This window comes from Boleophthalmus pectinirostris, unplaced genomic scaffold, assembly GCF_026225935.1.
Source record: "Boleophthalmus pectinirostris isolate CB_2022bp ecotype Guang Dong unplaced genomic scaffold, ASM2622593v1 HiC_scaffold_20, whole genome shotgun sequence".
NCBI lineage: Eukaryota > Metazoa > Chordata > Actinopteri > Gobiiformes > Gobiidae > Boleophthalmus > Boleophthalmus pectinirostris.
The window spans coordinates 10,357,376-10,382,388 of record NW_026571153.1 but is presented as its reverse complement, the minus strand read 5'-3'; the positions used below and the strand labels follow the sequence as shown (position 1 = coordinate 10,382,388).

Below are 25,013 nucleotides of genomic sequence, written 5' to 3'. Positions count from 1 at the left end.
AAGGGGAAAGAGCAATTCTTCAATAAATAAATATATATAAAGCGAAATGGCTGATTAAAAGTCTGTATTAGGGCTGGTTATCATTAAGAAGTTGCCGATACGATACCTTGATACATAGGCCACGATATGATACATATCTTGATACAGTGAGTTTTTTGATTCGATAGATTTCAAATTGATTCAGTATGATTCAATAAAAAATAAATGCTAAATCATGACTGTAATTCTAAAAGTCTTTGTTAAACCACTTCCTGTGCAAAGTGAATATGAAACACACACATTTTAATCATCAGAAAAGTGAAAATGTCAAATGACTGATGAGTTTCCTTCCTCTAAACAAGCAACAAAACTGTAGCACTGTAACACAATTATTTAGTCAAATATATATCGTTAGCCTAATAGTATAATTGCCTAAGTCATTTTTTTGGCCAAATTGTGATATCTGCCTAACTTTACTCTCCTGCCACTGCTGCATCACCCTGCCCTGCCTCAGCCTCTCAGAATGCTTGTTAGAGTCCAAAATCACTGTCTGCCTTAGTCATTTCTATACAGTATCAATAAAAAATACCAATGTGGTTTCTAAAAAATACCAAAAAATACTCTTGGCGATATATCAATAGAGCAGCCCACGATATCGATACTATATCATCACATTAAATGATACAATATTTTGAGATTTTTGCACACCCCTAATCTGTATTTTCTTTATGTTCACAGGATAAGAATATTATTAGTTATTTATTTGACAAAATAAAATGGAGTCAAAAACTGAATAAATCAAAATATAAGAAAATTGAAAATCTAAATTTGTAGAGGAAAGATCTTTTTGTCATATCACGCACCCCCATAACCACTTACTTTTTACTGACATATAAAGGCCTGTTTAGTTGGTTTAGTTAAGTTTTCCTGTGCGTCTGACTGAAAGGTTTTCATTCTACATTCGTCTCTCTAATTTAATGTCTCTCTCTCTTTTTAATTCTATGATGATTATATGTTTTGATTTGTTTTTATTGTGATTTTAATGTGTTTCTTATTCTGTAAAGCACTTTGAATTACTTTGTGTATGAATTGTGCTGTACAAAAATACTTGTCTTGCCTAGTTCTGCTAACATGCAGAGTACCTGTCCTACAGTAAAGCTATTTTCGCCTCAGTCTTTGTGTGGCAATTGTCATTTGTGGTTTCCTGTCATGAGGTTACGATGACTATCACTCACAACTGAGCGACAGAGTAGGCTACTGCAGAGGAGGTGGACAATGAGGCCTTTGGCTCTGACTCAGCTGGACTCAACAGAACTCTCATAAGGCTTTTGTATTCAAATGAGTGCGGACGTGACTCTGTGTCCAGTTACTGTATGTTGTGACTGCTTACAGTAAACCAATGAGCGGCCAAGTCTACCGCTTTCTGAAAGTGAATGAGTGAGTGGTTGAATCACTAATGGTTGATGTTGTAGTAACAGCTCATAAAGTCCTGTCATAAAGTGTCCCATGATACTGGAATACATCAGTTGGTGGTATTTTGAAACCCAATGACCATACCAGCATACCAGTGAACTAAATATGTACAAATGTCTGTCATCTTTGAACCATTTTACAGTATTACATAAGATTTCTGGTGGTTTTAGCAATGATTTAAACCATGTAATATAATACGTATTTTAAAATATTTGTCATAAATTTGCCAAGAATATAAGACAACTGAGGACAAAGCAGTGACTTGCAGGGCTGTGTGACCTCAGTGTGAGCTCAGCGTTTGACTTCTGTGTTTACTCAGAGCTGGCACTACTGGGCACAATGGGGACTATTGCCTCGTGCATAAAACAGCATTAGGCAGACAATCACCAAACCTGAGCAGAAAGTAAACAGCTTGTACTCTGGTCTGAATATTTGTATGTCCCTGTAAAATGTAGTTTTACCATCACAGTGGAGCTCAGGATGTGACTGGCTGCCAAATACTAAGAAAATGCAAAAGCTATATCAAAGAATGAGTACCTCGTTTGGGTTTTTGCCAACTGGTTAAGTCATAGGTTCTGACGATGCAAAGTGAGAGGCTCAGTCTGCTTTCTGATTGAACAATCCCAAAAATAAAACATAAATATATATATTTTTTTACATCAGTGTTGTATCAGTAAAACCAACAGAACATGTTTAGCCTTCTACTGATAGTCAAAGATGCTGATGTTACAACCATAACTAAAATATCCATGGTAATAAACAGTACTTCTACATATTTACTTTTTTAGAGTTGCAAGTTTATACAAACATCACATTAGCACACTATCAAAGGTTTGCTGTGTGTGTGTGATTCATTGGCTCACTCAGGTCTTGTCATACACTTGAGGATATTGTGCAGATGGCTGTAGAGTACTGCAGCTCCTCCTCTGGACCCTCCACACTCTCCAAGCTCAGCTCATGGAGACAGAGCATGTCCTCCTCTGAGCACTGAGGCCCAGAGAGCAGCCGGAGCAGGGCCTGCACCTGGGGTACCTCCAGGATGGTGTTCTTCAGAGTAAAAATCACTATCAAACCAAGCAGTAGGTAACCTGTGGGGAAGACATGTATCACATTTCATGTTTATGTATGAAAGGAACAACCAGTAGCTTTTTGTACATCAGTAGAATGTTGTGCCTATGTTTCCTCTGTTGGTTTGAAAGTTTGTTAATAAAATTATGTCCAGTTTTGACCTTATGATACAAATTTGTTTATTTTAGCATCCTCAAGCAAGATCACTCAAGAGGTTAGTAAAAGTACAGTTGAATCAAGACAATTGATTTAGGATGTACATTAGAATTTTGGAAACATTGTTCTCTCAGTATATAAGGTACAATTATTGCCATAGCTGACACAGAGCCTGTAGCTTTACTGATCACTACCAATCACTCATACATCATATACATAGACAGGTAAGGTGCGTGAAGTGTCTTGCCCAATGACACAATGAAAGGATGCACTGGTTGGATTTGAACTGCCAACTTTCATCATAAGACAACTTCTCTATCACCAAAATTATTGTTTACTAAAACATTTACCAGGTAAACTTACATCTTTATCTGAAATAATGATTTCAGAATAGAAATATGGAAGTTGCAAAAATGTTTTTCTCATAAGAAGAAATATTTTTGCGTGTACATGTGTTTTGAACATGGTTGAGCATACATGTAGTGAGCAGCTCCAGCGCCTCCCTTGCGTTCAGACTCCAGTTCCTCCCCAGTGCACACCCGCCTTGTCCCACCGTGCTCAGGACCACAAAACAGAAGAAGAGGGCATCCAGGAAGCTCCAGTCTGGTTCTACAGCGGAGATGAGGAGGGCAGGGAGGAGGAAGAGCAGGCCCAGCACCAGCACAAAGAGCACAGAGGCATGGAGCAGGGCCGCCCGGGAGAGGGACATGCCCCAGAATGAGTGGAGGTGCCTGACAGGGGCATAGGTCACCACAGGCATGAGGAGGGTCTCTGAGAGGAGCCCCAAGAGGAACAGAGTCAGGGGGATGCCAATGACACAGTACACCAAGCAGAAGAACTTGGACTCATCTGACTGAGGGTAGTAAACATCGGAACCTAAAAATGTACAAATATTAAATGTAAAGAAGCAGTAAGAGATATCATGATATCAAAATTGTACTAAGCTAAAATGTATTGCTTATTTATTTGGATTCTTTTGCCATGTTAATTTCAGGCACCACCCAGAAACTGACTAAAATCTTTTTAAACACAAAAAAAGATTTCAAAAGTTCATTTCCCCCACAAATATATAGAGTTTGATCTTTAGACCAGGGGTGTCCAAGCTGTAACTCGGGAGCTACCATTTACCATTGTAAATGTATCATTTTGAAGCCCAACTTTGTGCACTAATAAATGGACAATGACTTATTTTTTATAGGCGTTTAACTGTACCCCAAGGCGTGCCCTCTTTCTTATAATCATCTCAATTTATTGTGGCCGCTAAAATGAGTAGCTCTGTGGCATTTTTGTTTTGTAAAAGTAGCTCACCGGAGGAAAAAGGTTGGAGACCCCTGCTTTAGAGCATTATTCTTGTTCTAGACAAATCATACAACTGATGATTCTTTTTCACTAAAGATTGTAAATCAAGAACAATTTTATTCTGGAAATTCACTGGACATATTTTCTAAGCATAAATAGGAAACAATTTTTTGTGTGCTTTTTCAGTTGACCCACTATTTGTTATGTATTACCTCCTACATGCTTAAAACAAATGATCAATTCCAAAAACGTAACCCTGTCCAACTGTCCTTACCCATGGTGGTGAGGGTGACGATGACAAAGTATAGCGACGAGGTGAAGTCATAGTGCCTCTCGTCCTCCTCAGCCTGAAGCACGGCCACGTTGGTGTGGTGGGCGGACAGGGCTTTCCCCAACAGATGTTGCAGTTTGGACTCTTGGACACATGGATTCTCCCTCAGAAAAGTCCTCCACAGTTCTTCCACCTCGACCTGCAGCTTCTTCTCCACAGGCATCTCCAGCGCCCTGAACACCAGCCCCCCCACAATCAAGAAGAGGATGTAGCAGAGCACCAGGCAGGGGAAGGCTGCAGTCTGCCAGCGCAAGAAGCAGCTACGCCATCGGGACATTGTCTTTAGATGACTGGGTCCTGAAGGAAACCAGACCCAGGGCTTTAAATATTTAGAGCAGGTTAGTGATACAGGTCTAAACAGAGACGAAGAAATCTATGTAGGAGTTTCCAAATGACCGCAATGACAGTTATTTTTTAAATATTTGCAACAGGGATGTAACAATAATCGAAATATCATGATGCTGTATCATCAAAAGTCCCACAATAATATCGTGGGCTGTCACAATATATTGAATCACAAGTTTCTTTCTTTAAATGCATGGTTTTACAGTAGCAACACCTTATAAACATCGGAAACTACATATCCCATGATTCATTTCAGTGCAGACAACATTAAGAAATATGTTTTTACTTGAATTCTTGGGATTATGACGGTAATAATTCACACCAAAATCTTGTCAAGGTATTTCAAAAACAAAAAAGTGTCTGATCTACAATTATATTAGCCTCTTCGAAATATCGCAATAAATATCGTACCATGAGCTTTGGAGATTGTTACATCCCTAATTTGTAATCTTATGGCTGATAGGAGTTTTGATTCTTAAAATTAAAATAACATCTGAAATTAAGTGAGGTGGCAAAAAATGAGGTGAAATTGTTATAGAAATTTAGGTGAAAACGTTATTAAGTGCACAGTGTCTGTTATCAAGCAATCCCATTCGTTATCAAAGCCCATTCAAACTGGTTAAACACTTTAAACTCATTCAAACTGAACTTTATCAAGATCAACAATATTGGACCAAACAAAATCAAGCTGCATGGCATACTGTGTACTGAGGTGTATGTTGGCACTGCCTAAAGTTAATTTATACATTCACTAGTGTTCACTTCATTATTATGGTAAATTACCTTAGCATTAAACCACTAGGAGTAGGTTTTGGAATATACTGCATGGGCAATTTACAAAAATAAACTAATACTTAAGTTTAACAAATAACAATTTAATGTAATCACTTCTTTAATTACAAACTACAGTGAAAAATGATACATATATACAATGAAAATAATACAAAAATGTCCATTTGAGACTCTGTAGTAATAGTTCTCTACAGAGGAAGGTGAAGTGAATAGTGAGAATGTGCCCAGCGCCGCACAGGTTTGCCCACTCTGCCAATCACGGACAGTTTGTGGGCATAAGCTCGCGGTGGGATGGCAGAGAGAGGAGGGTTTGGGGCAAATGTAGTTTGAAAGGGGCGTCGGCCTTGGCAGTGGCGGCCCATCTGACGTCCACCAATCAGAAAAGAGAAAGCTGGAGGTGTGTTCTGGGAAGAGGTGAAACGGGCCTTGGGAAAGACGTCCCGGGACGGTCCGACCGAGCGTTGACCTGAGCGAGACGAGGAGGACCTGGAGCGAGGCACAGAAGAGGAGCGCGCCACAGATCTGAGGAAGAGTAACAGGCATGTGGTCAATACTGTAGATTCCACTACAATACATCACAATTTATCACATGAAATTATAAAAACGCAGATGCATGATGTTTTTTTTGCATTTTTTTTTCCTTTTTTATATAGGCTGTAAGTAAAGTCAAAGTCAGTTTCCTAACTATAGAAGTTGTGTATGTTTAGATCTGTCAGCACAATCAGAAACAAAGCATGTCCACACAAAGAGCCCTTTCCCTCACCTTCCTGACCCTGTGGCGGCCAGACTGGGAGGAGGGGGGTCAGTGCGTGGACTCCCGTCCTGCCTTGGGCTGATGTTGAGATTAGCCGTCAGCTGTGGCATTTTCCGTGTGGTGTCACTGTTGGAGGTCGGACCTGAGACTTCCTTCTTAGCATCCCCAGTGTGAGAGGGGGCACAGGCAGGGTAGCTCCCAAAGCCCGGCCCTGTACTGAAGCGCACGGCCAGACTGTCCCCAAAGAAGGAGTAGAGCTCAGAGTACATGTCAGGCAGTGGTACAGGGGTCCACTCCTCCCAGGGGCAGCCTGCTCCCCCAGCCTGAAGGTGGCTGGCGATGCCCAGAGCAGCCTCAGACAGTGGCTCCGGAGGGGGGCTGAGGCCGGGGGAGCTCACCCTGTAGCCCAGGCCTCCTGTCATAGAACCAGGCTGACCACTGGAGCTTCCTTCAGCAGGCTGGGACAGAGAAAGAGCCTTCATCTTCAGGAGGCGCTCTACTGCCACCTGGAGTACACACAATCAAATAGTTTTTATACTTTTTGAGAGACGATAACCAGATAAAATAAAACATTTAGTTTAGTTATAGTATAGATTTCACACATATCTTAACCAGGCCTTATTTTTAGATCATTCAGCATTTAAGGTTTTGTGTTTATGCTCAAACACTCAGACATTCCTCCTTATTTTAATTTGGAGATCATCAACAGAATTTACACCAAGAACCTTAAAGAAAATACCACCAAGCATAAGACCATACTGACCAAAATGGCTCCATAGACTTTATGCCCATCTGCTTTGACCTGGGCATTTGAAACAGAGTAGTCATCTAGAACAGCCTGGAGGTTGGCCCAGTACGCAGGGAGGTGAGGGAAGAGCACTCTCTCCACGGCCTGTCACATGATCACATCTGTTAGAAATGTAATTGACATTAACAATAAGGATTTACATCACCCAAAAAACAGACCTTCCACCCTAGAGCGTGAAGGCCCACCACAGCCCCGTAGTGTGAGCAGAGCGGCGCACGGGGTCAGACAGGACTTTCTGCAGTGACAGCAGAATCTGATGATATAAACCACTGACCAGATCTCCATGGGTCCTGCAAAGAGCCCACAGTAAATACAAAGAACTAACAATCAATCATGCTTTTTCTTCTCACAAACCAGAATATATGGCTGAGGAGCAGAGCTGCGTAGTCTCTGAGAGTCCAGTGGTCGTTCAGCGGGTTGATGGAGGCGGCCAGAGGCTCCAGGATGCAGTACATGACACTAGAGACCAAACTGCGCACATACGAGCCCAGGTAGAGATACGGGTTCTGGACCAAACTCTTCACCATGTGCAGGAGCCTGTTCAGCTGCTCCAGATCGTGACTCACTGACTTGACCTAACACAGGCCAAAACGGACATAAAATACAAGTAATGGAGATACACGTTTAATGTCATGCTGTGGCACACTCCTCGCAAAAATAACATCTCCAGGGTGACAATCAGGTGATGGAGCCTGGACCAGAAAAGTAACATGCCGCATCTTTAAATTTCAATCTAGTCTAATTATTTTGTTAAGATTAAAATACATTTTAGACAAAGACAAGGTAAATGTCATACACACCCCACTGATGACATAAACAAAGTAAGGCAGAAGGGCAGCAATCTTAGAGTTTGACTGAAGGTCTAGAAGAGCCACCTGAAAATCCACAGGCAGGTCAGAGAAACAGGTGATGGAGACTCACCAAATTCAAAATCAAAGGCTCATATTAACTGAATTTTACCTTCATAAGATGGAGGTCCTCCCCCAGAATGGCCCTTGTGATCTGCTGATAGTATTTCAGCAGGTCATCAGACAGAGACTGCACTGCTGTGGGAACTGAACAATAACACATTAATAATATAACATATAAAATATAATATAATAGCTATTTTATGTAAGGTCTTACCAGTTCCTTGGGGTTCCAGGTTTCCTTTTCCATCAAGATATGAGACATTCACTAAAACAACAAAGTGTAAAGAATAATTTGTAGTTTTTGTATTAAGTTTTCATTATACTCTATCGATAAAAAAGTCCTTACCTCGCACCAGAGTCTCGGCACAGCCTTTGGGTATGTTAGTGGCTAAGGCAAGCTCCACCAGGTTAATCTCTCTGTCCTCAGTGAAAAATAGTTCCCCTTCTTTAAGCGAGCGAAAAGGCATAACATCCTGAGCACCATATCCACAAATGGCCTGGGAGCAAAAAAATTAGTAAATGATCTTAAAATATGTAAGACGTAGACTGTAGGTCTACTGGAGGTTACCTCCACATTACTCCATCGCAGAGCTCTGTTAAAGTCTTCCACAGTCAGTTTCCTCCTCTTTGCATGTCTCATGAACTGGGAGCTGCTCTGTTGAGTGACAAAACATGTAATTTAGGGATAGCAATATTGTGGTGAAAACCAAATATAAGGGTAGCTGTGGTGGAAGCAGGGCAAATGAGTAACACACGTTCAAATGCAAAAAGAGGAGCGATGTAATTTGGAACAGCACAGGTAAAATGTGTAAGTGTTGTGAACCAGAGTAACCTGCATATTTGACGAAAAAAATCTGGATTTTATTGTTGCTGCAAATGAGAGGTGCTGCCAAAGCGGGCGGTGTGCAAAGTGTGCATTTATTCATCGCACGGGTTTGATGTTTCTTGGCTGACTAAAGGGCACACACCTGTGTAGCTTCTCTGAGTCGGTAACACACATCCTCGGCCAGAAGAGCCGCTAGTTCATCTCCGAGCTCCACGCCCGCGCTCTCGGCCATCAGTTTGACAGAGTCTCGGGAAACTTCGGCAAAACGGCGCTCCTCCCGGTCCGCCATCCTCCTGGAGACGCTGCAGCTCCGGACACAAACCCCACGGTGCTGAATATTTCTGGAGGTTTGCAGTCACAAAAGGCCAAAACAAAGCATTAAGCTGGTCTTATTTGTAAGTTTTTGTTTTTTTTTCGTTAAGACTAATTGCATTAGAGTAAAGGCCAATCGTGACTTCACGAAATGTAAATTTGTGAGGAAAATATTAAAGTTTAAAATGACTCACCGAGCTTTCAATTGAACTGCTCAATATTTGTGTTCCTCACTGAAGTTTGGGTAGTCGCATAATTATGACGTCATTGTCACACATTTCCGGTACCAAAATAAAAGCACTTAAACCCATAGATCTACAGTTCTGTGCTTAAACCATCGAGCTTTGATCTAAAAATAACGACTTAAGCTTCCAGCAGAGCTGCACAATTCATTGATAAAAAGGAACGTTTCTAAAAAAAAGGTGACCGTGTTCTGACAAGATTGCTCAAGACTGACTGGATCACATACAGTATGCTTAAGAAAGGTTATTATTAGAATAGTAGTTTAAGCCTATGCCATGACAAAGAAGGCAGCATTGTGTTGTTAAAATAGTTTATTCGCAATGCTGAAGCATTACTGAAACCATTGATTATTATGTACAATAGTTAAAATGTTTACATTGAAACGAGACCTATTCAAAACATTAGACTGAAGGTCTACAACCGAACAGTTCAAGTCCAGCTTGACCTGCTTACAGAAGCACTCAAACCTCAAGTAAAAAAAAAAAAAAAGTGAATAGTTCCTGAGGAATAATAATAAAAAAAAAAAGTAACTATACAAATGCCAGTGAGTGCTGCTGTGTGAAGAGAGCATGTCAGAGCGCCCGGTTGTCACAGATCTCCTGGGCCTTGGTGCTCTCCAGCTGCTGCAGGTGCAGGGCTAGGGGCAGCAGCAGCTCACTCAGGTGCTGGCTGGAGAAAGTGAAGGCATTATTGGCTGTGGCCTCTGGAGTGGGGGTTGTGAGTGGGGGAGTCAAGGGAGGTGAGGAAGAGGCTGAAGAGCCTGGGGAAGATGTGAACCAGGGAGAAGGCAGGCCACTGCTGCCCTGAGAGGATCCGGAGCCGAAAAAGCCTGGACTGGGCTCAGCCCCGGAGATCTTGTTGGGGAGGCCGTGCTGGAAGCGACAGCGAGTGCCATATAAGCAGAAGCCAAAGGAGCTGAAAGTGCGGCAGATTGCTCCTCTGGGCTTCCAGTCCTTGGACTGGGGCTGCACTTGGGGACTGGTAGGACTCGGAGCCATGGGGTTAGGAGCCCTCTCTACATTCTCATTAGAGTCTGTGAGACTGCCTCCGAGCTCGCCACCCTCAATATGCAAGAAGTTACAGCGAGTACCAAAGGGACAGACACCAAAAGACCTGAAAGTGCGGCAGGGGATGTTCCTCTTGCGGCGCACACAGGGCCTCTGCTCGTCAGGGCTGTGCACAAACAAACAGCGGCTGCCGTAGTAGCAGTAGCCTGTTGTGTGGTAGCTTCGGCACAGCTCAGTCTTGTATTTGGGGTGTCGGAAGGGCACATGGAGCTCATGGAGGCCGTGGGCAAACTGACAGCGCTCAGCATACTTGCAGACACCAGAGGCAGAGTAGGTGGTGCACAGCTCAGTCTTGTAGCGAGTGGAGCAGACAAAAGGGATGAGCGGAGGGGAGGACGATTCAACCAGGGGCAGCAGGGCCTGGGCCAGAGACAGGCCTTCACCACCACTGTCTTCATCAGACTCCTCGCTGGACAGCAGGTTGTCCACCAGCTCCTCGTGGTAAGCAGGCAGGAACACATCATCGCTGCTAGTCTAGAGCATTAAAGTGTAGTGCATGAGTTAATGCAGTTTGCAAAGTTCATAAAACTGAAAAATAATAAAATCTTAATAAAAAAAATAATAAACCTAGATATTAAATACAAGCCCTTTTAATTCTGTAAGTAGTTTTAAAGGACATGCATTATGATTGTAGATTGAATCACCTCAGTCTAGACATAAAATAGTGTGTTTATGTACAACACTCACCTCAAACATGATCGCGGTAGAGGGTTTTTCGCGTTGGAGAGCGGAGAAAATGTACTTGGAGTCTACAGCGTGCTCAGGACCCACAGTGAGGGGTCAGACCCGGCTTGTGTTGTGTCAGTAGAGCGACATAAACTTAAATACTCCCGCTTTATGGAGTCACAACTGAAGAGCAGAGCGGGTGTGCAGCATTTGTACTGCGGCCACCTCCAGCTCCGCCCACAGCGTTAGGTCCACGAGTCTCAGGTGTGCTCTGTCACGTGACCGAGCCTAAAAATTATAAAATAAACTAAAGCAAATCACTAAACATTAGATTCAAAATTGTTATTTGTGTATAAGTAGTATATTACGTTGGAATTAATATTTTGCGAAGTAAATGTATAGCTGCAGAGGTATAGAGTAGCGCAGGCTCAATCCACATCGGTGAATACACGTTCAGTGACAATCCTCGTTACTATTTGTAAGAAGTCACGCCTTTGTAGGAAGTGATTGTACAGCCATTTAATTAAAAGCCGTCTGAAACAAAACTAATTTCTTTTGAGAACATTAAAGAAAGAAAAGCGTTTTAAGTGTAAATTAGGGACGCACTAATATGTAGGCTAAGAAGGTAGGCCCTACAACTATATAAACATTATCAACAAAAGTGACGCCTTCATGGTTTTACATCCCACGATTTTTTAATATTTGTTCTTATCATACAGAAGACCTGTACCTTCTGCCTTAGTAGTTTTGTCTTTTACTTACAAGTTCAGACTTCTGTAACTCACTGATAAAGATACAAATGGTGACCACAGAAAATCTTATTTATTTTTTATGAAGATACATTAAATGATACAGACATCAGAATAAAAAACAAATTGAGAAAAGCTTCAGTTGTAGCATGTTTGTCTCTCCATACAAAAATCACAGCCCATCCCTTAGTCCCCAGTTTTGAATGTCCATCTGCCCATGAAGGAGAGCAGGATGTCACATGTACAGTAGCCTGTTAGAGCCTTCTCCACCACACGGGAGCAAAGTTACACACGTCAAATGTACAAAAGTTTCCAATACACCAGTTTTTGAACTTTTTACACATCATTTGCTACAAAGTCAACACTTCAATTTCTTTTATTAGAAATATTACAAAGCCCACATTGGGACCAAACTTGCCTCTAACTCCACTGTCCACTTAAATTATGGAGTTATAATTTGCCAATCAGCATTTTAGTGCTCACCTTTATTACAGTACAAACAACAAAAGTCAAATTATGTGAAACTACAGGGGACATATTTTTTGTGTTTTCATACACAATCAATTCACTCAAGTTAGACATCACTGGTCTCCTACAGAGAAGATTAAGGCCAAATGAAAATCCAAAACAATTAGAATATAAAATAAGTCTTAACTTAATCTCACATGCCTTAATCCTCTTCTGTAGACTCCACATATTGCTTTTTTTATTCAAATTTGGTCAGATTGTTGACCCAACTTTTCATTGCTTTTTCTCAGGTTATTTTTAAATGTGTATTACACATTATGGCTTGTACATATGCAGACACATACAGAACGCCTAATGTGTTTGTCACCATGGTGATCAGTCATGGCACAGTCACCCGTGCAAATCCATGGTACGCATTTATCGAGCCTCAAAACTACACAAGATTTTGTCCTACAGATCTATGATCTCTTTAAGCTACAGGGCCATCACAAAGTTTTCTGTTGTGACCATAAGGTGAGAAATATGCCTCCAGACGCAGCTTAGCATTACACCAAGTAGTAAAAATACTACTGACTTACATCATTCATTTCCGAAAAACAATGTTAGGAAATGCAAGATGTGTACTGATCAGGCTGTCAATGATTTTGAAATGGAGACACACATCTTATTTTATGATCTGTGATTATAAATGAGAAAATATAAACTCTACATAGTTTTGACACATTGGGGAGGCCCTGCAGCCTAAAAGTGATCACTAAAAGGTAACGAGTTGTCACTGCAAACGAACTCTCAGACACATACTCTGCTGTTAACAGCCTGAATGTTACGGGCTCTAGGCCCCTGCAGCTGAAGTGAGGAGTGCAAAGCAAGTCTTATCAGACCTTCGGCTCCGACAGGTGCACACTGTCCCCCACTCCCAATACTGGAGGGATGACCCCACTAAGATGCATATATTTACATAAAGACATGGGGGAACATTGTGTGCTTTGTCATCATATTAGGATGAAAATATCTGCTTTAAATTACACATGTAAAAAACGGGTGTTATAAAAGGGCAGACAATTTAGGACGTGGAATAAAAGTCTGGACAAAGTCAACTTTTGGGAAGTAACAGAAGTGAAGGGGCGGACAAAGAACAGAGTAAAGACACAGCATCCATGTCCAGTGCACACTGTCCTTCAGTCCTCCAGGACTATGGGCTCACTGGTGCTGGAGGGCAGTAGGGGCATGGCCAGGGAGCGAGGGGGAGGGGGCAGCTTTATCCTGACCGGGAGGTGTGGCTTCCTCGCTGCTCGCCGCATCTCAGATTGGGTCAAGTGTTTCCTCAGCGCTCTGTCCAGTGACAAAGGAGGAGCTTCTTATTAGATGAACACTAAACAAAAAACACTTGATTGCATTTATATGATGTAAAATACCTGGTATCCTTGGTGGCCACAAACACCACTGGGTTGGGAGCCTCTCCTTGGTTCATTTTTGGTCGCTTGATGACAGACTGAGAGCTGGTCCTTAACCCTGATGTGTATGGCCTTCCATTGGCTGGGTAGGGAACCCCTGTTGCCTGTGAGAATAAAGCAGAGATCAATAAACAAAAGCACCTTCGTACTGAAATGCAGAAATCACAAACTTCAAATTAATATTTTATTTCCCACAAATTAATTAGTTATAAATTCAGAGTTCAATTTTTTGATCTTCTCATTTCATGACTGACAGTCGCAAACAGCACAACAAGCCAGGGGATACTGCCATCTAGCCATTAAGGTTTAGGTTTAAACTCCAAATGAAGCAGCACCACTAATGTCACTCTTAAGATGCAATGTGCTTGTGCATCAACAGATCAGAAAAGAGCATGTACTATGAACACAAAAATAACATCAGGAGTGTTGAAGCCAACTGAAATGAAAACATACAGTGTCAAAGCCTCTCTTTCCCAGCAGGCCTTGGCCCACACGTGGCTGTGTGGCTTGGTTTCTGTTGATGGGAGTTGGTGGGCCTCGGGATGCCTTGAGTTTGAGGGGAGCAGAGATGGCTGCACAGAGGAGCTTACAGTCAGTATAAACAAAGAGGAGCTGAGGACATAAAACGATTGTTCAGAGTCATACCCAGGTCTTTGACAATGGTCGCCAGTGACGGTCGAGGGATGATTTTGGTCTTAAGAGGTGTCTTAGTGGCTTTTGGCAGCCTAGTCATACCTGAACAGAAATACTTGATTAGAACACAGGACACAGCACAGAGCTGCCTAAAACACAGACAACATACACTCAGCCTTGACAGCATTGGCATTGATGGAGGCGTACGGCCGGCGGGCAGCTCGTCGTGGCTGTAGTATATCCTCACAGACTCTCCGAGCAACACGCGTCAGTTTGGTTGTCTGGAGGATGAAGGTCTGACGATTCTTGGCGAGAAGTTTGGCTCTGCCTTCATTTCGGGTGAATGGGGACATGCCCTGCACCTCCTGTCGAGTCATGTGACCTCGAGGACCTGACTCCTTAATGGAAGGATGAGACTGATTAAAGGCAGTTCAGCACATTCAGTAGATTTTAATGTTGTTCGGGATGAGACTTACAGAGCCTCCGCGGGCTGCACCCTCCAGTTGTGTGGGAGTCTTCAAGCCTCCATACTTCTTCCAGTAAATCCAGCACGATGCACATAGTCTGCACTGCATGTTTGGAGGCCCCCAGGCGTACCACTGAGGAGACTGGGCAGCTGTGGGTGACACAACAGTTTAAACAGTTAGAAGATTATATTAACATGAATTAATCTTACTGAAATAATGTTGAAGATATAAATGACTTACTGTGGCAACTCTCACAGCTGAGGCCTTTCTGAAACCCAGCGGCTCCATTCATCCCTGGTTTGCTGCCTGGCACCATGATCTGGTTGGGGTTAGGTTTGGTGCTGTGGACAGACATCACATCATTAAAGACGTAGTTCTGACAGCTTGGATTTTTGTGTTGTAATTCTCGTCATACTCACTAGGTGGGGATGTACACCTGCTTCAGCTTGCTGTCAGCTTCAGCTGCTTTTAGGCGTTTCTGATAAAACATACAGATTACATTAAATTACTATACATAATATTGTAACACAAAATGCTATACGCTGCCCTGTTATTTACCTGCTGAATGTAACGGTCTGTAGTTTTCCACATGTAGTAGAACTGCACCACACTGGCCAGTGACTTCCATGGCAGCTGCAGAGCAGAGGAAGACAAATGTTTATTTAGTGCTCTCAGTCAGGAGAACACAGTGCAGTGTTAGTAGCCACTTACAAAGTCCTGGCGGATGTCGTTGAAGTCTTTTCCATATTTCTCCAGGGCCTCCTCAAACAGCATGGCCTCAGAGGCACTCCACTCCTCCATTTCATCTCGACAGAGCACAGGGCCGCCCTGAGGAACTAAAGTGGACATGGCTTTGGCCAGGTCATAGCCATTCTTCTGCAGGGTGTCCATGGCATGGAACTGTAGAGGAAACACATTTTAATCATTTCTGCACGTGTATGTTTCCAACAGTTGTTACTGTTGTTACACTTACCAGCGTGATGTCCCTGGATGCTGCAGCGGCACTCATGTGGAGACTGGGCTGTCGGATGGAGCTGCTGCAGTCCAGTGCCCTGGCGAAAGTGCCCACCGCCCTGCAACACACAGGTAACTCTGTAGTCTTAGTGTGCTTTTGAAAGTTGTATGGTGTGTGGACATTCACTATTGCTGTTGCACTATGTTGCAGTATGTTGCACTTCATTTGTCAAAGGGTTGTTGTCTCTCACAGCTAAGACCAAAGTCAAATGTCATCATGAGGCTGGTGCGTACAAGCATCACCCCAAAAACAAACATGTTGATATAAGAAACTGCTACACCTCAAGGATTTTGGTCCAAAAGTCTGGCTAAGCTTCAGTGACAAATCTCCATGGTAACAGGCTGAGTCTGATAACTCAAGTGGGACAGATGGCTGGGTGCATACCTTGCCACCACTAGGAACTGGTCGATCTGGGAGTCTTTGAGCTGGTTGTCGGGGTCCCACACCTTGGTTTCCAGTTTCTCCTGGACTCTGGTGTCTGATTCATCTGCCAAAATAAAGGGAGCTAGTTCAACTACATGACATTACATCACTGTTAGGCTCCTGCAGCTCTAACATACCCTCAGCCAGCATGTCTGGGATCTCTGCCTGGTACTTGGAGCCCACTCGGATCTCTCCCTGGTCAGCTAGCAGTGTTTTCTGCACAGGGTCGAACACCAACGAGTAGAAGAAGCAGTCCTGAGCAGAGAACAGAGTCAAACACACTGGAGCGGAGGAGGTGAGAGGAGGTGAGTGGAGGTGAGAGGAAGTAGGAGTAAGCAGGAAGAAGTATGAGGAAGTGGGAGGAAGTGAGAGGAAGAGAGAGGAAGCAAGGGGAGGCGAGAGGAGGTCTAAGGCACATAGCACTCACCTCTTTGTCCAGGTATCCGGACAGAACGTCGGTCTCATTGAGGAGTGTCACATTACATTTGCCCCTGAGGAGACGGCACATAAGCGTTGCACACACTTACACTGTACAGATAAAATGAATTCTGAGGTACTCAAAGAAAAAAGAAAGAAAAGTACCGTATGTGTGTCGCAGGTAGAGACTCAAACTGTCGAGATAGAAACAGCTCTCTGTGCTTGAGCTGGTGTTTCTGTTGTTCTGATAGAGTTGGCTGTTTGGACTCTTCCTCAAACTCTCCTGAAAAATAGACAATTTAACCGCTATTATATTTAATTTTTCTTACATAAGCCTTTATGTTTTTCTTAACGTAATATCTACAAAACATCTAAATGATGTATCAGGCCTTTCTTGATTAAAGGGAAAAAGTTTTGCACTTAGTTATTAAAAGAATAAAGTTGCAGTTTCATAGTTAATCCAAGTGACTGGCATATCACTAGATATTCACACACACTGTACGTTTATGCTTGGCCACTAGATTGCGCATTCCTAATTTCAAGGCGGCCGAGTAATTTGTGGCAAGCTGTGGGGGCGGGACTAGAGTGCTCCATCTGCGAGGACTCCGCCCCTGCACTCAGCCACGGGAAACCCTGTGAGTGAGGCCAAGGTGGAGAGAAAAGCACAGATAGCTGCGGAGTGGAGAGGGACGCCACCTCAGGCCACACCCCCTTTCTGTTAACCTCTCACCCCCCTCTCCCTCCACCCCCTGTCCGGCTAGTCCCTGCCAGACTAAGTAGGAAACCCTGTGTGCCAAACCTGAGGTGCCCATCCCCCCCCAAAACATGTATCCCCAGAAGTCCCTCCACACGCACACACACACAAAAAGAAAACAGGGGGAGCGCACACACTTGTTCCTCACAAAGACGAGTCAGAATTAACCCATTCTGTGCCAGAGATCAAGGGCCTCTTTGTTGCCTTGAAATCGATGCGAGTGGCTGTGATGCAGATAGAGCCAGGTTTAGTGATAACATGTCCAAGAATAAGCTGGACATGTCTTGAGTGTGCCACGCTAAGCTCTGCCCCACTGGAGCAGGGCACAAACGCCACTTTGTGTCCGCTCAGGGCTGAGTGGACTTTGAAACAGAACACTCTAAACTAAAAGGACATTATGGACCAAAGCAGAGGGGTGGAGAGTTCAACAGCATCGTTTATACTTTAATATAATAATATCTTTGGACCATCTACCCATTTCCTAATATGAAAAGGTTATTAAAATCAAGATTGCACAAGTCAAGGTCATTCTAAATTTGTACATTTTTACCACAAATGGCCTTCCAGATTATTTGGACCTGCTTGTGCAGTTCTTGGCACTTTCTATGGAGCGCAAATTTAAAACTTAAAACTCAATAGTAGCCACCGAACATTTGAGACAAGACTAAACTATGAACTGCTAAACGAACAGACATGCATTCCAGAAAACTCTGTAGCGGTCTAAACCAAGGGGTTAGCAGGTTTGTAGTATTTTGTCGTTTGCAGAGGACATCATGTTACTTAACTGTAGTGTTTGGCGTTTGTGACTTGCCAATTGGAACCATTGCGAATTTGGTTTCATTGCCATTATTCAAACACAGTGGAGCTGCACAACTGAAGTGCTGATTTCTTGAATAATAAGAGTACAGATGGAATGATCTGCAACTCTAATACATATGATACTTATATTTGATATATTCATTTACACTATCTCTTCTCCATTCATATATAAGAGTTAGGCCTTTATGGAGCCGTTTTGTTATGTATTTGTGTGTGAAGATTAACGCACACTTGTACTGCACTGTGAGGGTCATATTGAGCGATCATTATTACATTCTAATAAAGCTACTGGGATTCTTTTTGGTTTAATATCATTGGTATAAATCATTGAAAATTAGAAGATATTAATCTGATGAAATCAAGTGTTGGATTTGTTTATGAAATGATAAGATGTAGGCCAATAAAATCCTTTCATACTTTTTACTGAGATGCAATTGTGAAAGATGATGTTATTAAGTTTCAATCCAATAAAAAGTCTTATGTTGAAAGGATTGTTCCAGTGATACTGGGAATTCAATTTTTAATACCTACTGTATCACAAGACCTGTGCCAGAGATGGTGTGTGTTAGGACTTCCTGTGTGTGGTGCATTGATTTGCACTGGGCTGTTGTAGACGTCTTTGTCTGGAGCCTCAGGAGGAAGAGAAGGTGGCGGGCTGCGGTGGGGTGTGGGGAGTGGGGAGTGTCTGATCAGGCATCAGTCGTCTGCATACCATTAGCACCAGTCCCCCTCACCCCCCTCCTGTTCCTCCTCCTCCTCTGAGCCCAGACTGAGCCATCGGGACGGGTGCACAGCACTGCACGCTACACAACAATGTGACATTTGGGCAGAAAATCCTGTCACCACCAGCACACTTCATTTGAATATAATTCATGAAAGCTCTCACATTGGCTTCATGTCATAACACTCTTATATCTATCACCATGTTAAAGAATGGGTTAAAATTACCATATTTGTACAGTATCTGTTACACTTGATGTTCAGCACATTTGGCTGTCTGTAGTATTTTTAGACAGTGAGAGTTACATTATGTCATAGGACAAAAATCAACAAAACCATGCAGAACTACAAGTCCCATACCATGAATGACCAATCGTCTCGTCAAACTATGTTCCTACATTCCTCACACACAGATTCTAGGATGTGATGATGTTATACTCTCAAATGGGGGCAAGAGGCAGGTTTCACTATTCATTATATTGACCTTTCATTGAAATATCTTAAAGAACAATAACAATGTTGCCCTTGATAATTTCTGATGTGAATATTGACTAGACTCTTGCTGTATTACAAATAAACTGCCTTTTAACAATTCTAATTTATTAAATATTACTGGCCAGTAGAAAGTTTAGATGTCATCTGAAACCCAGATAATTAGAGCTTTGTTATGTGTTAAGTGTCTCTGTGTAATACCCACTTGCGTTGCTGTCAGCCAGAGTGTTGAGGTTTCCTGAGATGTCCCTCCTCCTGAACAGACACACCACTTTGGCCTCCACGTTGCCATTGGCAGTCTGTGGGACATGGAACAAGTCAAGATCCACTTTCAACAGATAACAAACAGTAGTGCAAACATGAGCATTACAGATAATATATCACAGAGGGTGTCTTTAGGCAATATCAGATTAAAGTGATGAAAGCTGGCATTGTGTTATTCACATCAAAGTGTGTAATAATTATGCAACATTTGTGTTTGTTTAAGGACATTATGCATTTACCAGTTTCAGTTTCATTCAGTAATTATTTAGTTGTTTGATCATATTTGACCAACAGAATTTTTACTGTCACACAGGAATATAAAATGGGAGGTAGTTCATAATTTATTTAACACAAATGCTGTTATTTAATTCCATTGAAACCTATTAGACCAGACCTATTGCATCAATTAAAACTGTAAAACATTTATTCCAATATTTAGGTTGATAACCACCAAAGGAAAATGACAGGAGCTTTATATACTCAGGAGTATACTACTGTACTACTGCATTTTTTCCACTATAATTACTTTTAGACTCGTAATGTTTTTGTGCATTGTTGACAGCCCTCACTTTCTTGTTTACTACTCTAATGTAAAATAGGTGATGAGCTGAGCAGCCATTGGGCCCGTGGATGAGGCTAAAGCGCACCAGTTAAAGAGTTATATAAATGCGTTTAATCCTGAGACTGTGTCACTAGTGCTGGGTGTTATAGAGCAGCCTGGGCCATACTCCACTGTTATTACACTGGCCATAATTAACACTCTGCATCCAACAAGTGCAGCTGCTTTCCACATGCAGCTACAGTCAAGGCACGAGGATACAATGGGCTCAACTAGCTACAGTATGGGTGAAAATAATCACTCCTTCCAATTGTACACTTTAAAACAAATAAACGAAAAGAAGTCACAAAGCAAAAAGGGTTAGATATTCTGTACGCTGTAGTGTTGACATTCTAGGGGCTGTATGGTGCAGGGCTGTTCAAAGTAAAGAGTATATGTCCTTAATCTATGGGTCAACCTCGGTCAAAAAGCTTTCCACAGAGCCTTATCAGTCTCAGTTTTTCAAATCCAGTTTCAGTCCACAGAACAAGACACAAATTCGATTACGTCTGAAATAAATTGCATAGAAAACAGCAATTTGAGGAAGTTTAGATATATAAGGCATTGCAATCTTTTCTAAAACAAGCAGCTATGATTGGTGAGGGAGGATAAATGTAGTGAGGAAGGGTCTGAGTAAGATTGGATTCATACTAATGCATGAAAACAAATGGGGCAAAGACTGTACCTTGTTGAGCTCCTCTATTCTCCGGATCAGGTACGGGTTACTGGAGGAGTTTTCAAAGTAGACATAATCTGCAAGAGACACACAACGCAACACTTTAGACTGACTGGAATTAAACAGGAAGTGGTGGTGATGGTCAAAAAACCCTGCTTTATTTCCTGGTAAAGTTGTAGCACATTTAACCTGTGGCCTGTCATTCTAACAGTGACAGTTGTGAAAGCCGCAGCCTGGCAGCTCGCTCACAAGACTGCTGTAATGTGAGCAGCAGAAGCACTCAGCTGTGGATCTGACACTGCTCTCAGCCTTCATTTAATTACACACACGTTCTATCAATTCTCTTAGCAGCTTATCATTTGTTGTGGAAGCATAGTGTTTACAATAAACCCGAATAATTAATTAGTATGGTTGTAGCGCATTGTCTTTTCACATTGTCACAATATTGTCCCAAGTACTGACAAAACTCTCAGTGTCACAGTTAAAGATTTAAGCAGCAGACCTATGCGCTTATATCTGACAATGAACACTGCTGCAGAATCAAGTCAAAAATCAAACTCAGTGTCATTCAATTGTTTCCAACACTAAAAAAACTGTAAAGCGGACCTGCAACGTTAAAATATGTTAAAATAAATGTTCAGCAACTAGAGGTGTGAGAAAATAAAAGTACAAATATGCCATATCTGATTTGAAACAGATCAGAATAGAACAGGTTTTATTCTTCATTTTTTGCATGGAGGGGATAAGTCAAAACGATGATTAAATATTTCACAAATTATGACAATGCCTAATGCTTGATGCTTCAAAAACCTCCTGGCATCTCAACACCAGACACAAGTCTAATTTTTCAACCGTAGGACGCCGTTAGAACCAAATACACTGTCCTATCACTCTATAAAATGGAACGGCACAGAACACTTATAGACTCATCAAAACCTGTTGTCTATTGCTCAAGACGGAGCTCGTGCCAGCGCCTTCCCATCCGGCTCCATCTGCTCCTCCCACGAGCACGGACAGAGCCTGCGGAGGACACGGGCCGCTTCAGAGTTCCTACGAGGCTGGGATTTTGTGCTCTACTTAGCAGCACAGTGATGGAGGGACAGGGGCGGCAGCATCACCTCTGTGTTACATAAGACAGACGGGCTGAAGCAGCACAAGGGAAAGTGCTCGCTCATGCCTCTGACATGATGGAGCGGGGCATTCATGTTATTCATGTTATAGGGCCCCATGTTGTCTCAGCAACACCAGGGCCATGGCTGTTCCACTGGAGGCACAAATATTGATCAGGGAGACAGACACTGGGCTAGAGCCAGACGCAGACCAAAGCGGCATCTACATGCATTATAACCCCATCAGAAGGATGGTGTTTTCTGATTGTAAAAGGTAAAATTTGGGCATTGTGAACAGATATTGATATTATTATTCACCATATACTGTAATGTTGTAAAGGAAGTTTTAAAATCGCATTATTCCAAAGTACAGATAAATCTAAAATAGTCCCAAACCACTCTGATGAACTTGCATCACTAAAATGATGGTATTGAGGTGCATGGTGAAATGCGCTTTTAGTAATAGTGTGCTCCATATTGTTTTTCAGCACTAAGGAACAAATTAACTGATGACTCCTTTGAGCTGGCTGAGGGTGTATCGATCAGTGACGCACGACAGGACAGATCCGGCCAAATAGATAAATAAATAAATAACGGATGCTTCTCTTCTGCTTCTAATTTGCCTGTTGTATCCTCCGTAATGATGCCGTGTGTTTGTGGACCTGGATCACAAGGATCACAAGGATCACAGCACAGACCTGACACTGAAGTCAGGAGTGTGGTGGTAGTCAGCTCGAGTGGCGCAGTGTGGCGGCCGCTTTAGGCTGAATGAAGAGGAGGAAGCCCTTTGACTAATCTCAGGGGAGGATAATGATCTTACGTGCGAGCTGAACACTGTGTGCTTCTGCTAATGTAGGCCCTGCTCTCACTGACGAGCCTGCTGCCTGCAACAAAGGAAAACCTGATTCAATACTTGAATCAATACACATCAACACGCTGAAGAAGCCTAAAAGACTGAAAACATGTCCGCCACAGCATGCATTAGGAAACACATCTTGCAATGCGCTACACAAATTAACATTGTTTTTATTCTCCAATTAAGCACTTGGCAAGCTATTACATAACAATACAACATCTTTACATACATTGCACAGTTGACTGTTTTCTTTTCCCTCTTCATAGTTTAAAGTGAACCAGGGGCATGTGGGTGCATTAAACAGATCACACTGCACATCTATCACCAATACCAATGCCTAAAGTTCTGAATATGGTAATGTTTTAGGCAGTGGACACAAGCCCATCATATTTACACCAAGTGAACCCTAACAGCAAGAGAGAGGGGGGGGGGGGTGCTACTGGTAATTTCCTCTACTTAAAATTATATTTGGGAAGTACAGTCATGCAATACACTGTACCAAATGCAAAAGGTACTGACATGTGAATTGTACATGTCACAGACAGCACTGTGACCACACTCAGAGAAGCTCAGACCCAAACAGTGCAGCCTGGACCCGGCGAAGTGACATATGTGTAGTAGTCAGCACTGCAGCCGTAAGTGAAGCCTATCCAGTAATAAGGGGCTGTAAAGACATTCGGGACTGAACTACAAACTAACCCGGGGCTGTCTACTGTGAATGATTTCAGTCAAAAGGTCTCACTTGTGTCTCCGCGCCTTTTGCTGGAGCAGGATCAAAACGTGCGCACAACTTCGCAGCGCACGTACTAAAGACCGTCTGTCAAGCCACTGTCAACATTAAAGCCACAAATGTCAGCCGGCTGGAGTGCTTAAGCCGAGCAAACAGCCCGCACGGATAACGCAAGTGCATGAAAAGATATGGCGGAGGGGATAATGACTTTAACCCGCCCCACTGTGCGGCCAACAGGGCGAAATAGTCAATACGCTGATTGCTGGATAGCTGCTAGGTTAACTGCTAACGATTAGCATTGTGACTTCCCCATTCTGCGATACAAACTCAGAATCACTCCACTGAAATGCCACATCTTAAAAATGGTATGAGATGTTGTAATAAAATGATAACAACACACAAAACACATGTATGATCAATTATAATATCAAACTTTAAGGACATAGTGCCACGAACTGTCGACCGAGTAGTTCGCGTATCGCCGGGGTCAGCTTCACAAGTTCATCATTTTATTAAAAAAATAAAAACAATTAAAAATAGAGAAAAGTCAGTCAGAGTTTATAAGCGTGGCTCTAAAAGTAAAAGTGTGCACAGTGAAATAAAATATATGATTTGTTTTGGCAGAAGTGCAACACAACTCCAGTTTTCCCACACTAGTTTCATAGATTTTGACGTTCTTCCTCGCGGACAGAACGTACCGACGCTACCATTGGTTAGCTTCTGTTAGCTTCAGTTAGCAGCCAGCAGACAGCTAAAGGCTAGTTAGCCACCTAGCTCCCGAACCGAACAATCACGTTGTGGGGGTGTCTCAAAAACGTAAAACAACCCTTACCTCCTACTCGGTACATGTTAGCCGCCATTCTCTCGTGGCCTTCTGGAAAACTATCCCAGGGAATAGTCCGCTTGGGTTGAACAAAAGTCGACGTGGATCTCTTTTATTCCTTCATTTATCGCAGACACCCCCGCCGCGAAACAAAGCCGGCTCCGGGCATAAGCCGATGAGTGACGGCTAAAAGTTGAAAGTTCCGATAGTAATGTTCCAAAACTGTTTGTTCTTTGTTTTTCGGCCCCCCAGACGACCTTCCTCTCCTCTTCCTCACTCACTCATTCACACAGTGCTACAGCCTGTCTCTTACTCCACTCTTCCTCCCATCCTCCGCTCCCAGCTTCATCCTCCTCTTCTTCACCTCCGCTCAGTTCAACACACACACACACGCACACACACACAAACTGCACACACACAAACTGCACACACTCACTGGCCCCCTTCGCTCGTTCGTGTGCAAATCGTCATCTTCGGAGACTTTCGACAATCACCGGCACCTCTAGCCTATATTCT

At 42.7% G+C, this 25,013-nt stretch overlaps 4 protein-coding genes across 4 annotated transcripts; all 4 read right to left on the bottom strand.

The window, feature by feature from the left end:
- Positions 1-6: 6 nt before the first annotated feature.
- On the bottom strand, positions 7-4,600 carry kcnk7 (potassium channel, subfamily K, member 7). Its single transcript, XM_020936420.2, has 3 exons — positions 4,250-4,600; positions 3,154-3,552; positions 7-2,540 (listed from the first exon to the last, which is right to left on the bottom strand). Exons 1-3 carry the CDS (start codon positions 4,581-4,583, stop codon positions 2,326-2,328), a joined length of 948 nt encoding a protein of 315 aa, XP_020792079.1. The 5' UTR covers positions 4,584-4,600; the 3' UTR covers positions 7-2,325.
- Positions 4,601-5,505: 905 nt separating this feature from the next.
- taf6l (TAF6-like RNA polymerase II, p300/CBP-associated factor (PCAF)-associated factor) lies at positions 5,506-9,328 on the bottom strand. The gene is given in 13 exon segments (XM_020936483.2): positions 5,506-5,965; positions 6,207-6,703; positions 6,961-7,089; positions 7,164-7,219; positions 7,222-7,295; positions 7,360-7,580; positions 7,806-7,880; positions 7,966-8,060; positions 8,131-8,181; positions 8,263-8,413; positions 8,485-8,571; positions 8,885-9,083; positions 9,249-9,328. Coding segments are annotated over 12 exon segments (1,917 nt in total). The 5' UTR covers positions 9,032-9,083; positions 9,249-9,328; the 3' UTR covers positions 5,506-5,631.
- A 262-nt stretch (positions 9,329-9,590) lies between these two features.
- On the bottom strand, positions 9,591-11,470 carry cth1 (cysteine three histidine 1). Its single transcript, XM_020936419.2, has 2 exons — positions 11,052-11,470; positions 9,591-10,838 (listed from the first exon to the last, which is right to left on the bottom strand). The coding sequence occupies exons 1-2, from the start codon at positions 11,058-11,060 to the stop codon at positions 9,870-9,872; spliced, it is 978 nt and encodes a 325-aa protein (XP_020792078.1). The 5' UTR covers positions 11,061-11,470; the 3' UTR covers positions 9,591-9,869.
- A 363-nt stretch (positions 11,471-11,833) lies between these two features.
- mta2 (metastasis associated 1 family, member 2) lies at positions 11,834-24,916 on the bottom strand. Its single transcript, XM_020936463.2, has 18 exons — positions 24,507-24,916; positions 20,989-21,056; positions 19,647-19,740; positions 16,822-16,939; positions 16,667-16,730; positions 16,377-16,494; positions 16,201-16,303; positions 15,775-15,874; positions 15,513-15,701; positions 15,360-15,434; positions 15,221-15,279; positions 15,042-15,142; positions 14,811-14,950; positions 14,504-14,732; positions 14,347-14,436; positions 14,155-14,273; positions 13,663-13,805; positions 11,834-13,579 (listed from the first exon to the last, which is right to left on the bottom strand). Exons 1-18 carry the CDS (start codon positions 24,532-24,534, stop codon positions 13,426-13,428), a joined length of 1,992 nt encoding a protein of 663 aa, XP_020792122.1. The 5' UTR covers positions 24,535-24,916; the 3' UTR covers positions 11,834-13,425.
- Positions 24,917-25,013: the final 97 nt, after the last annotated feature.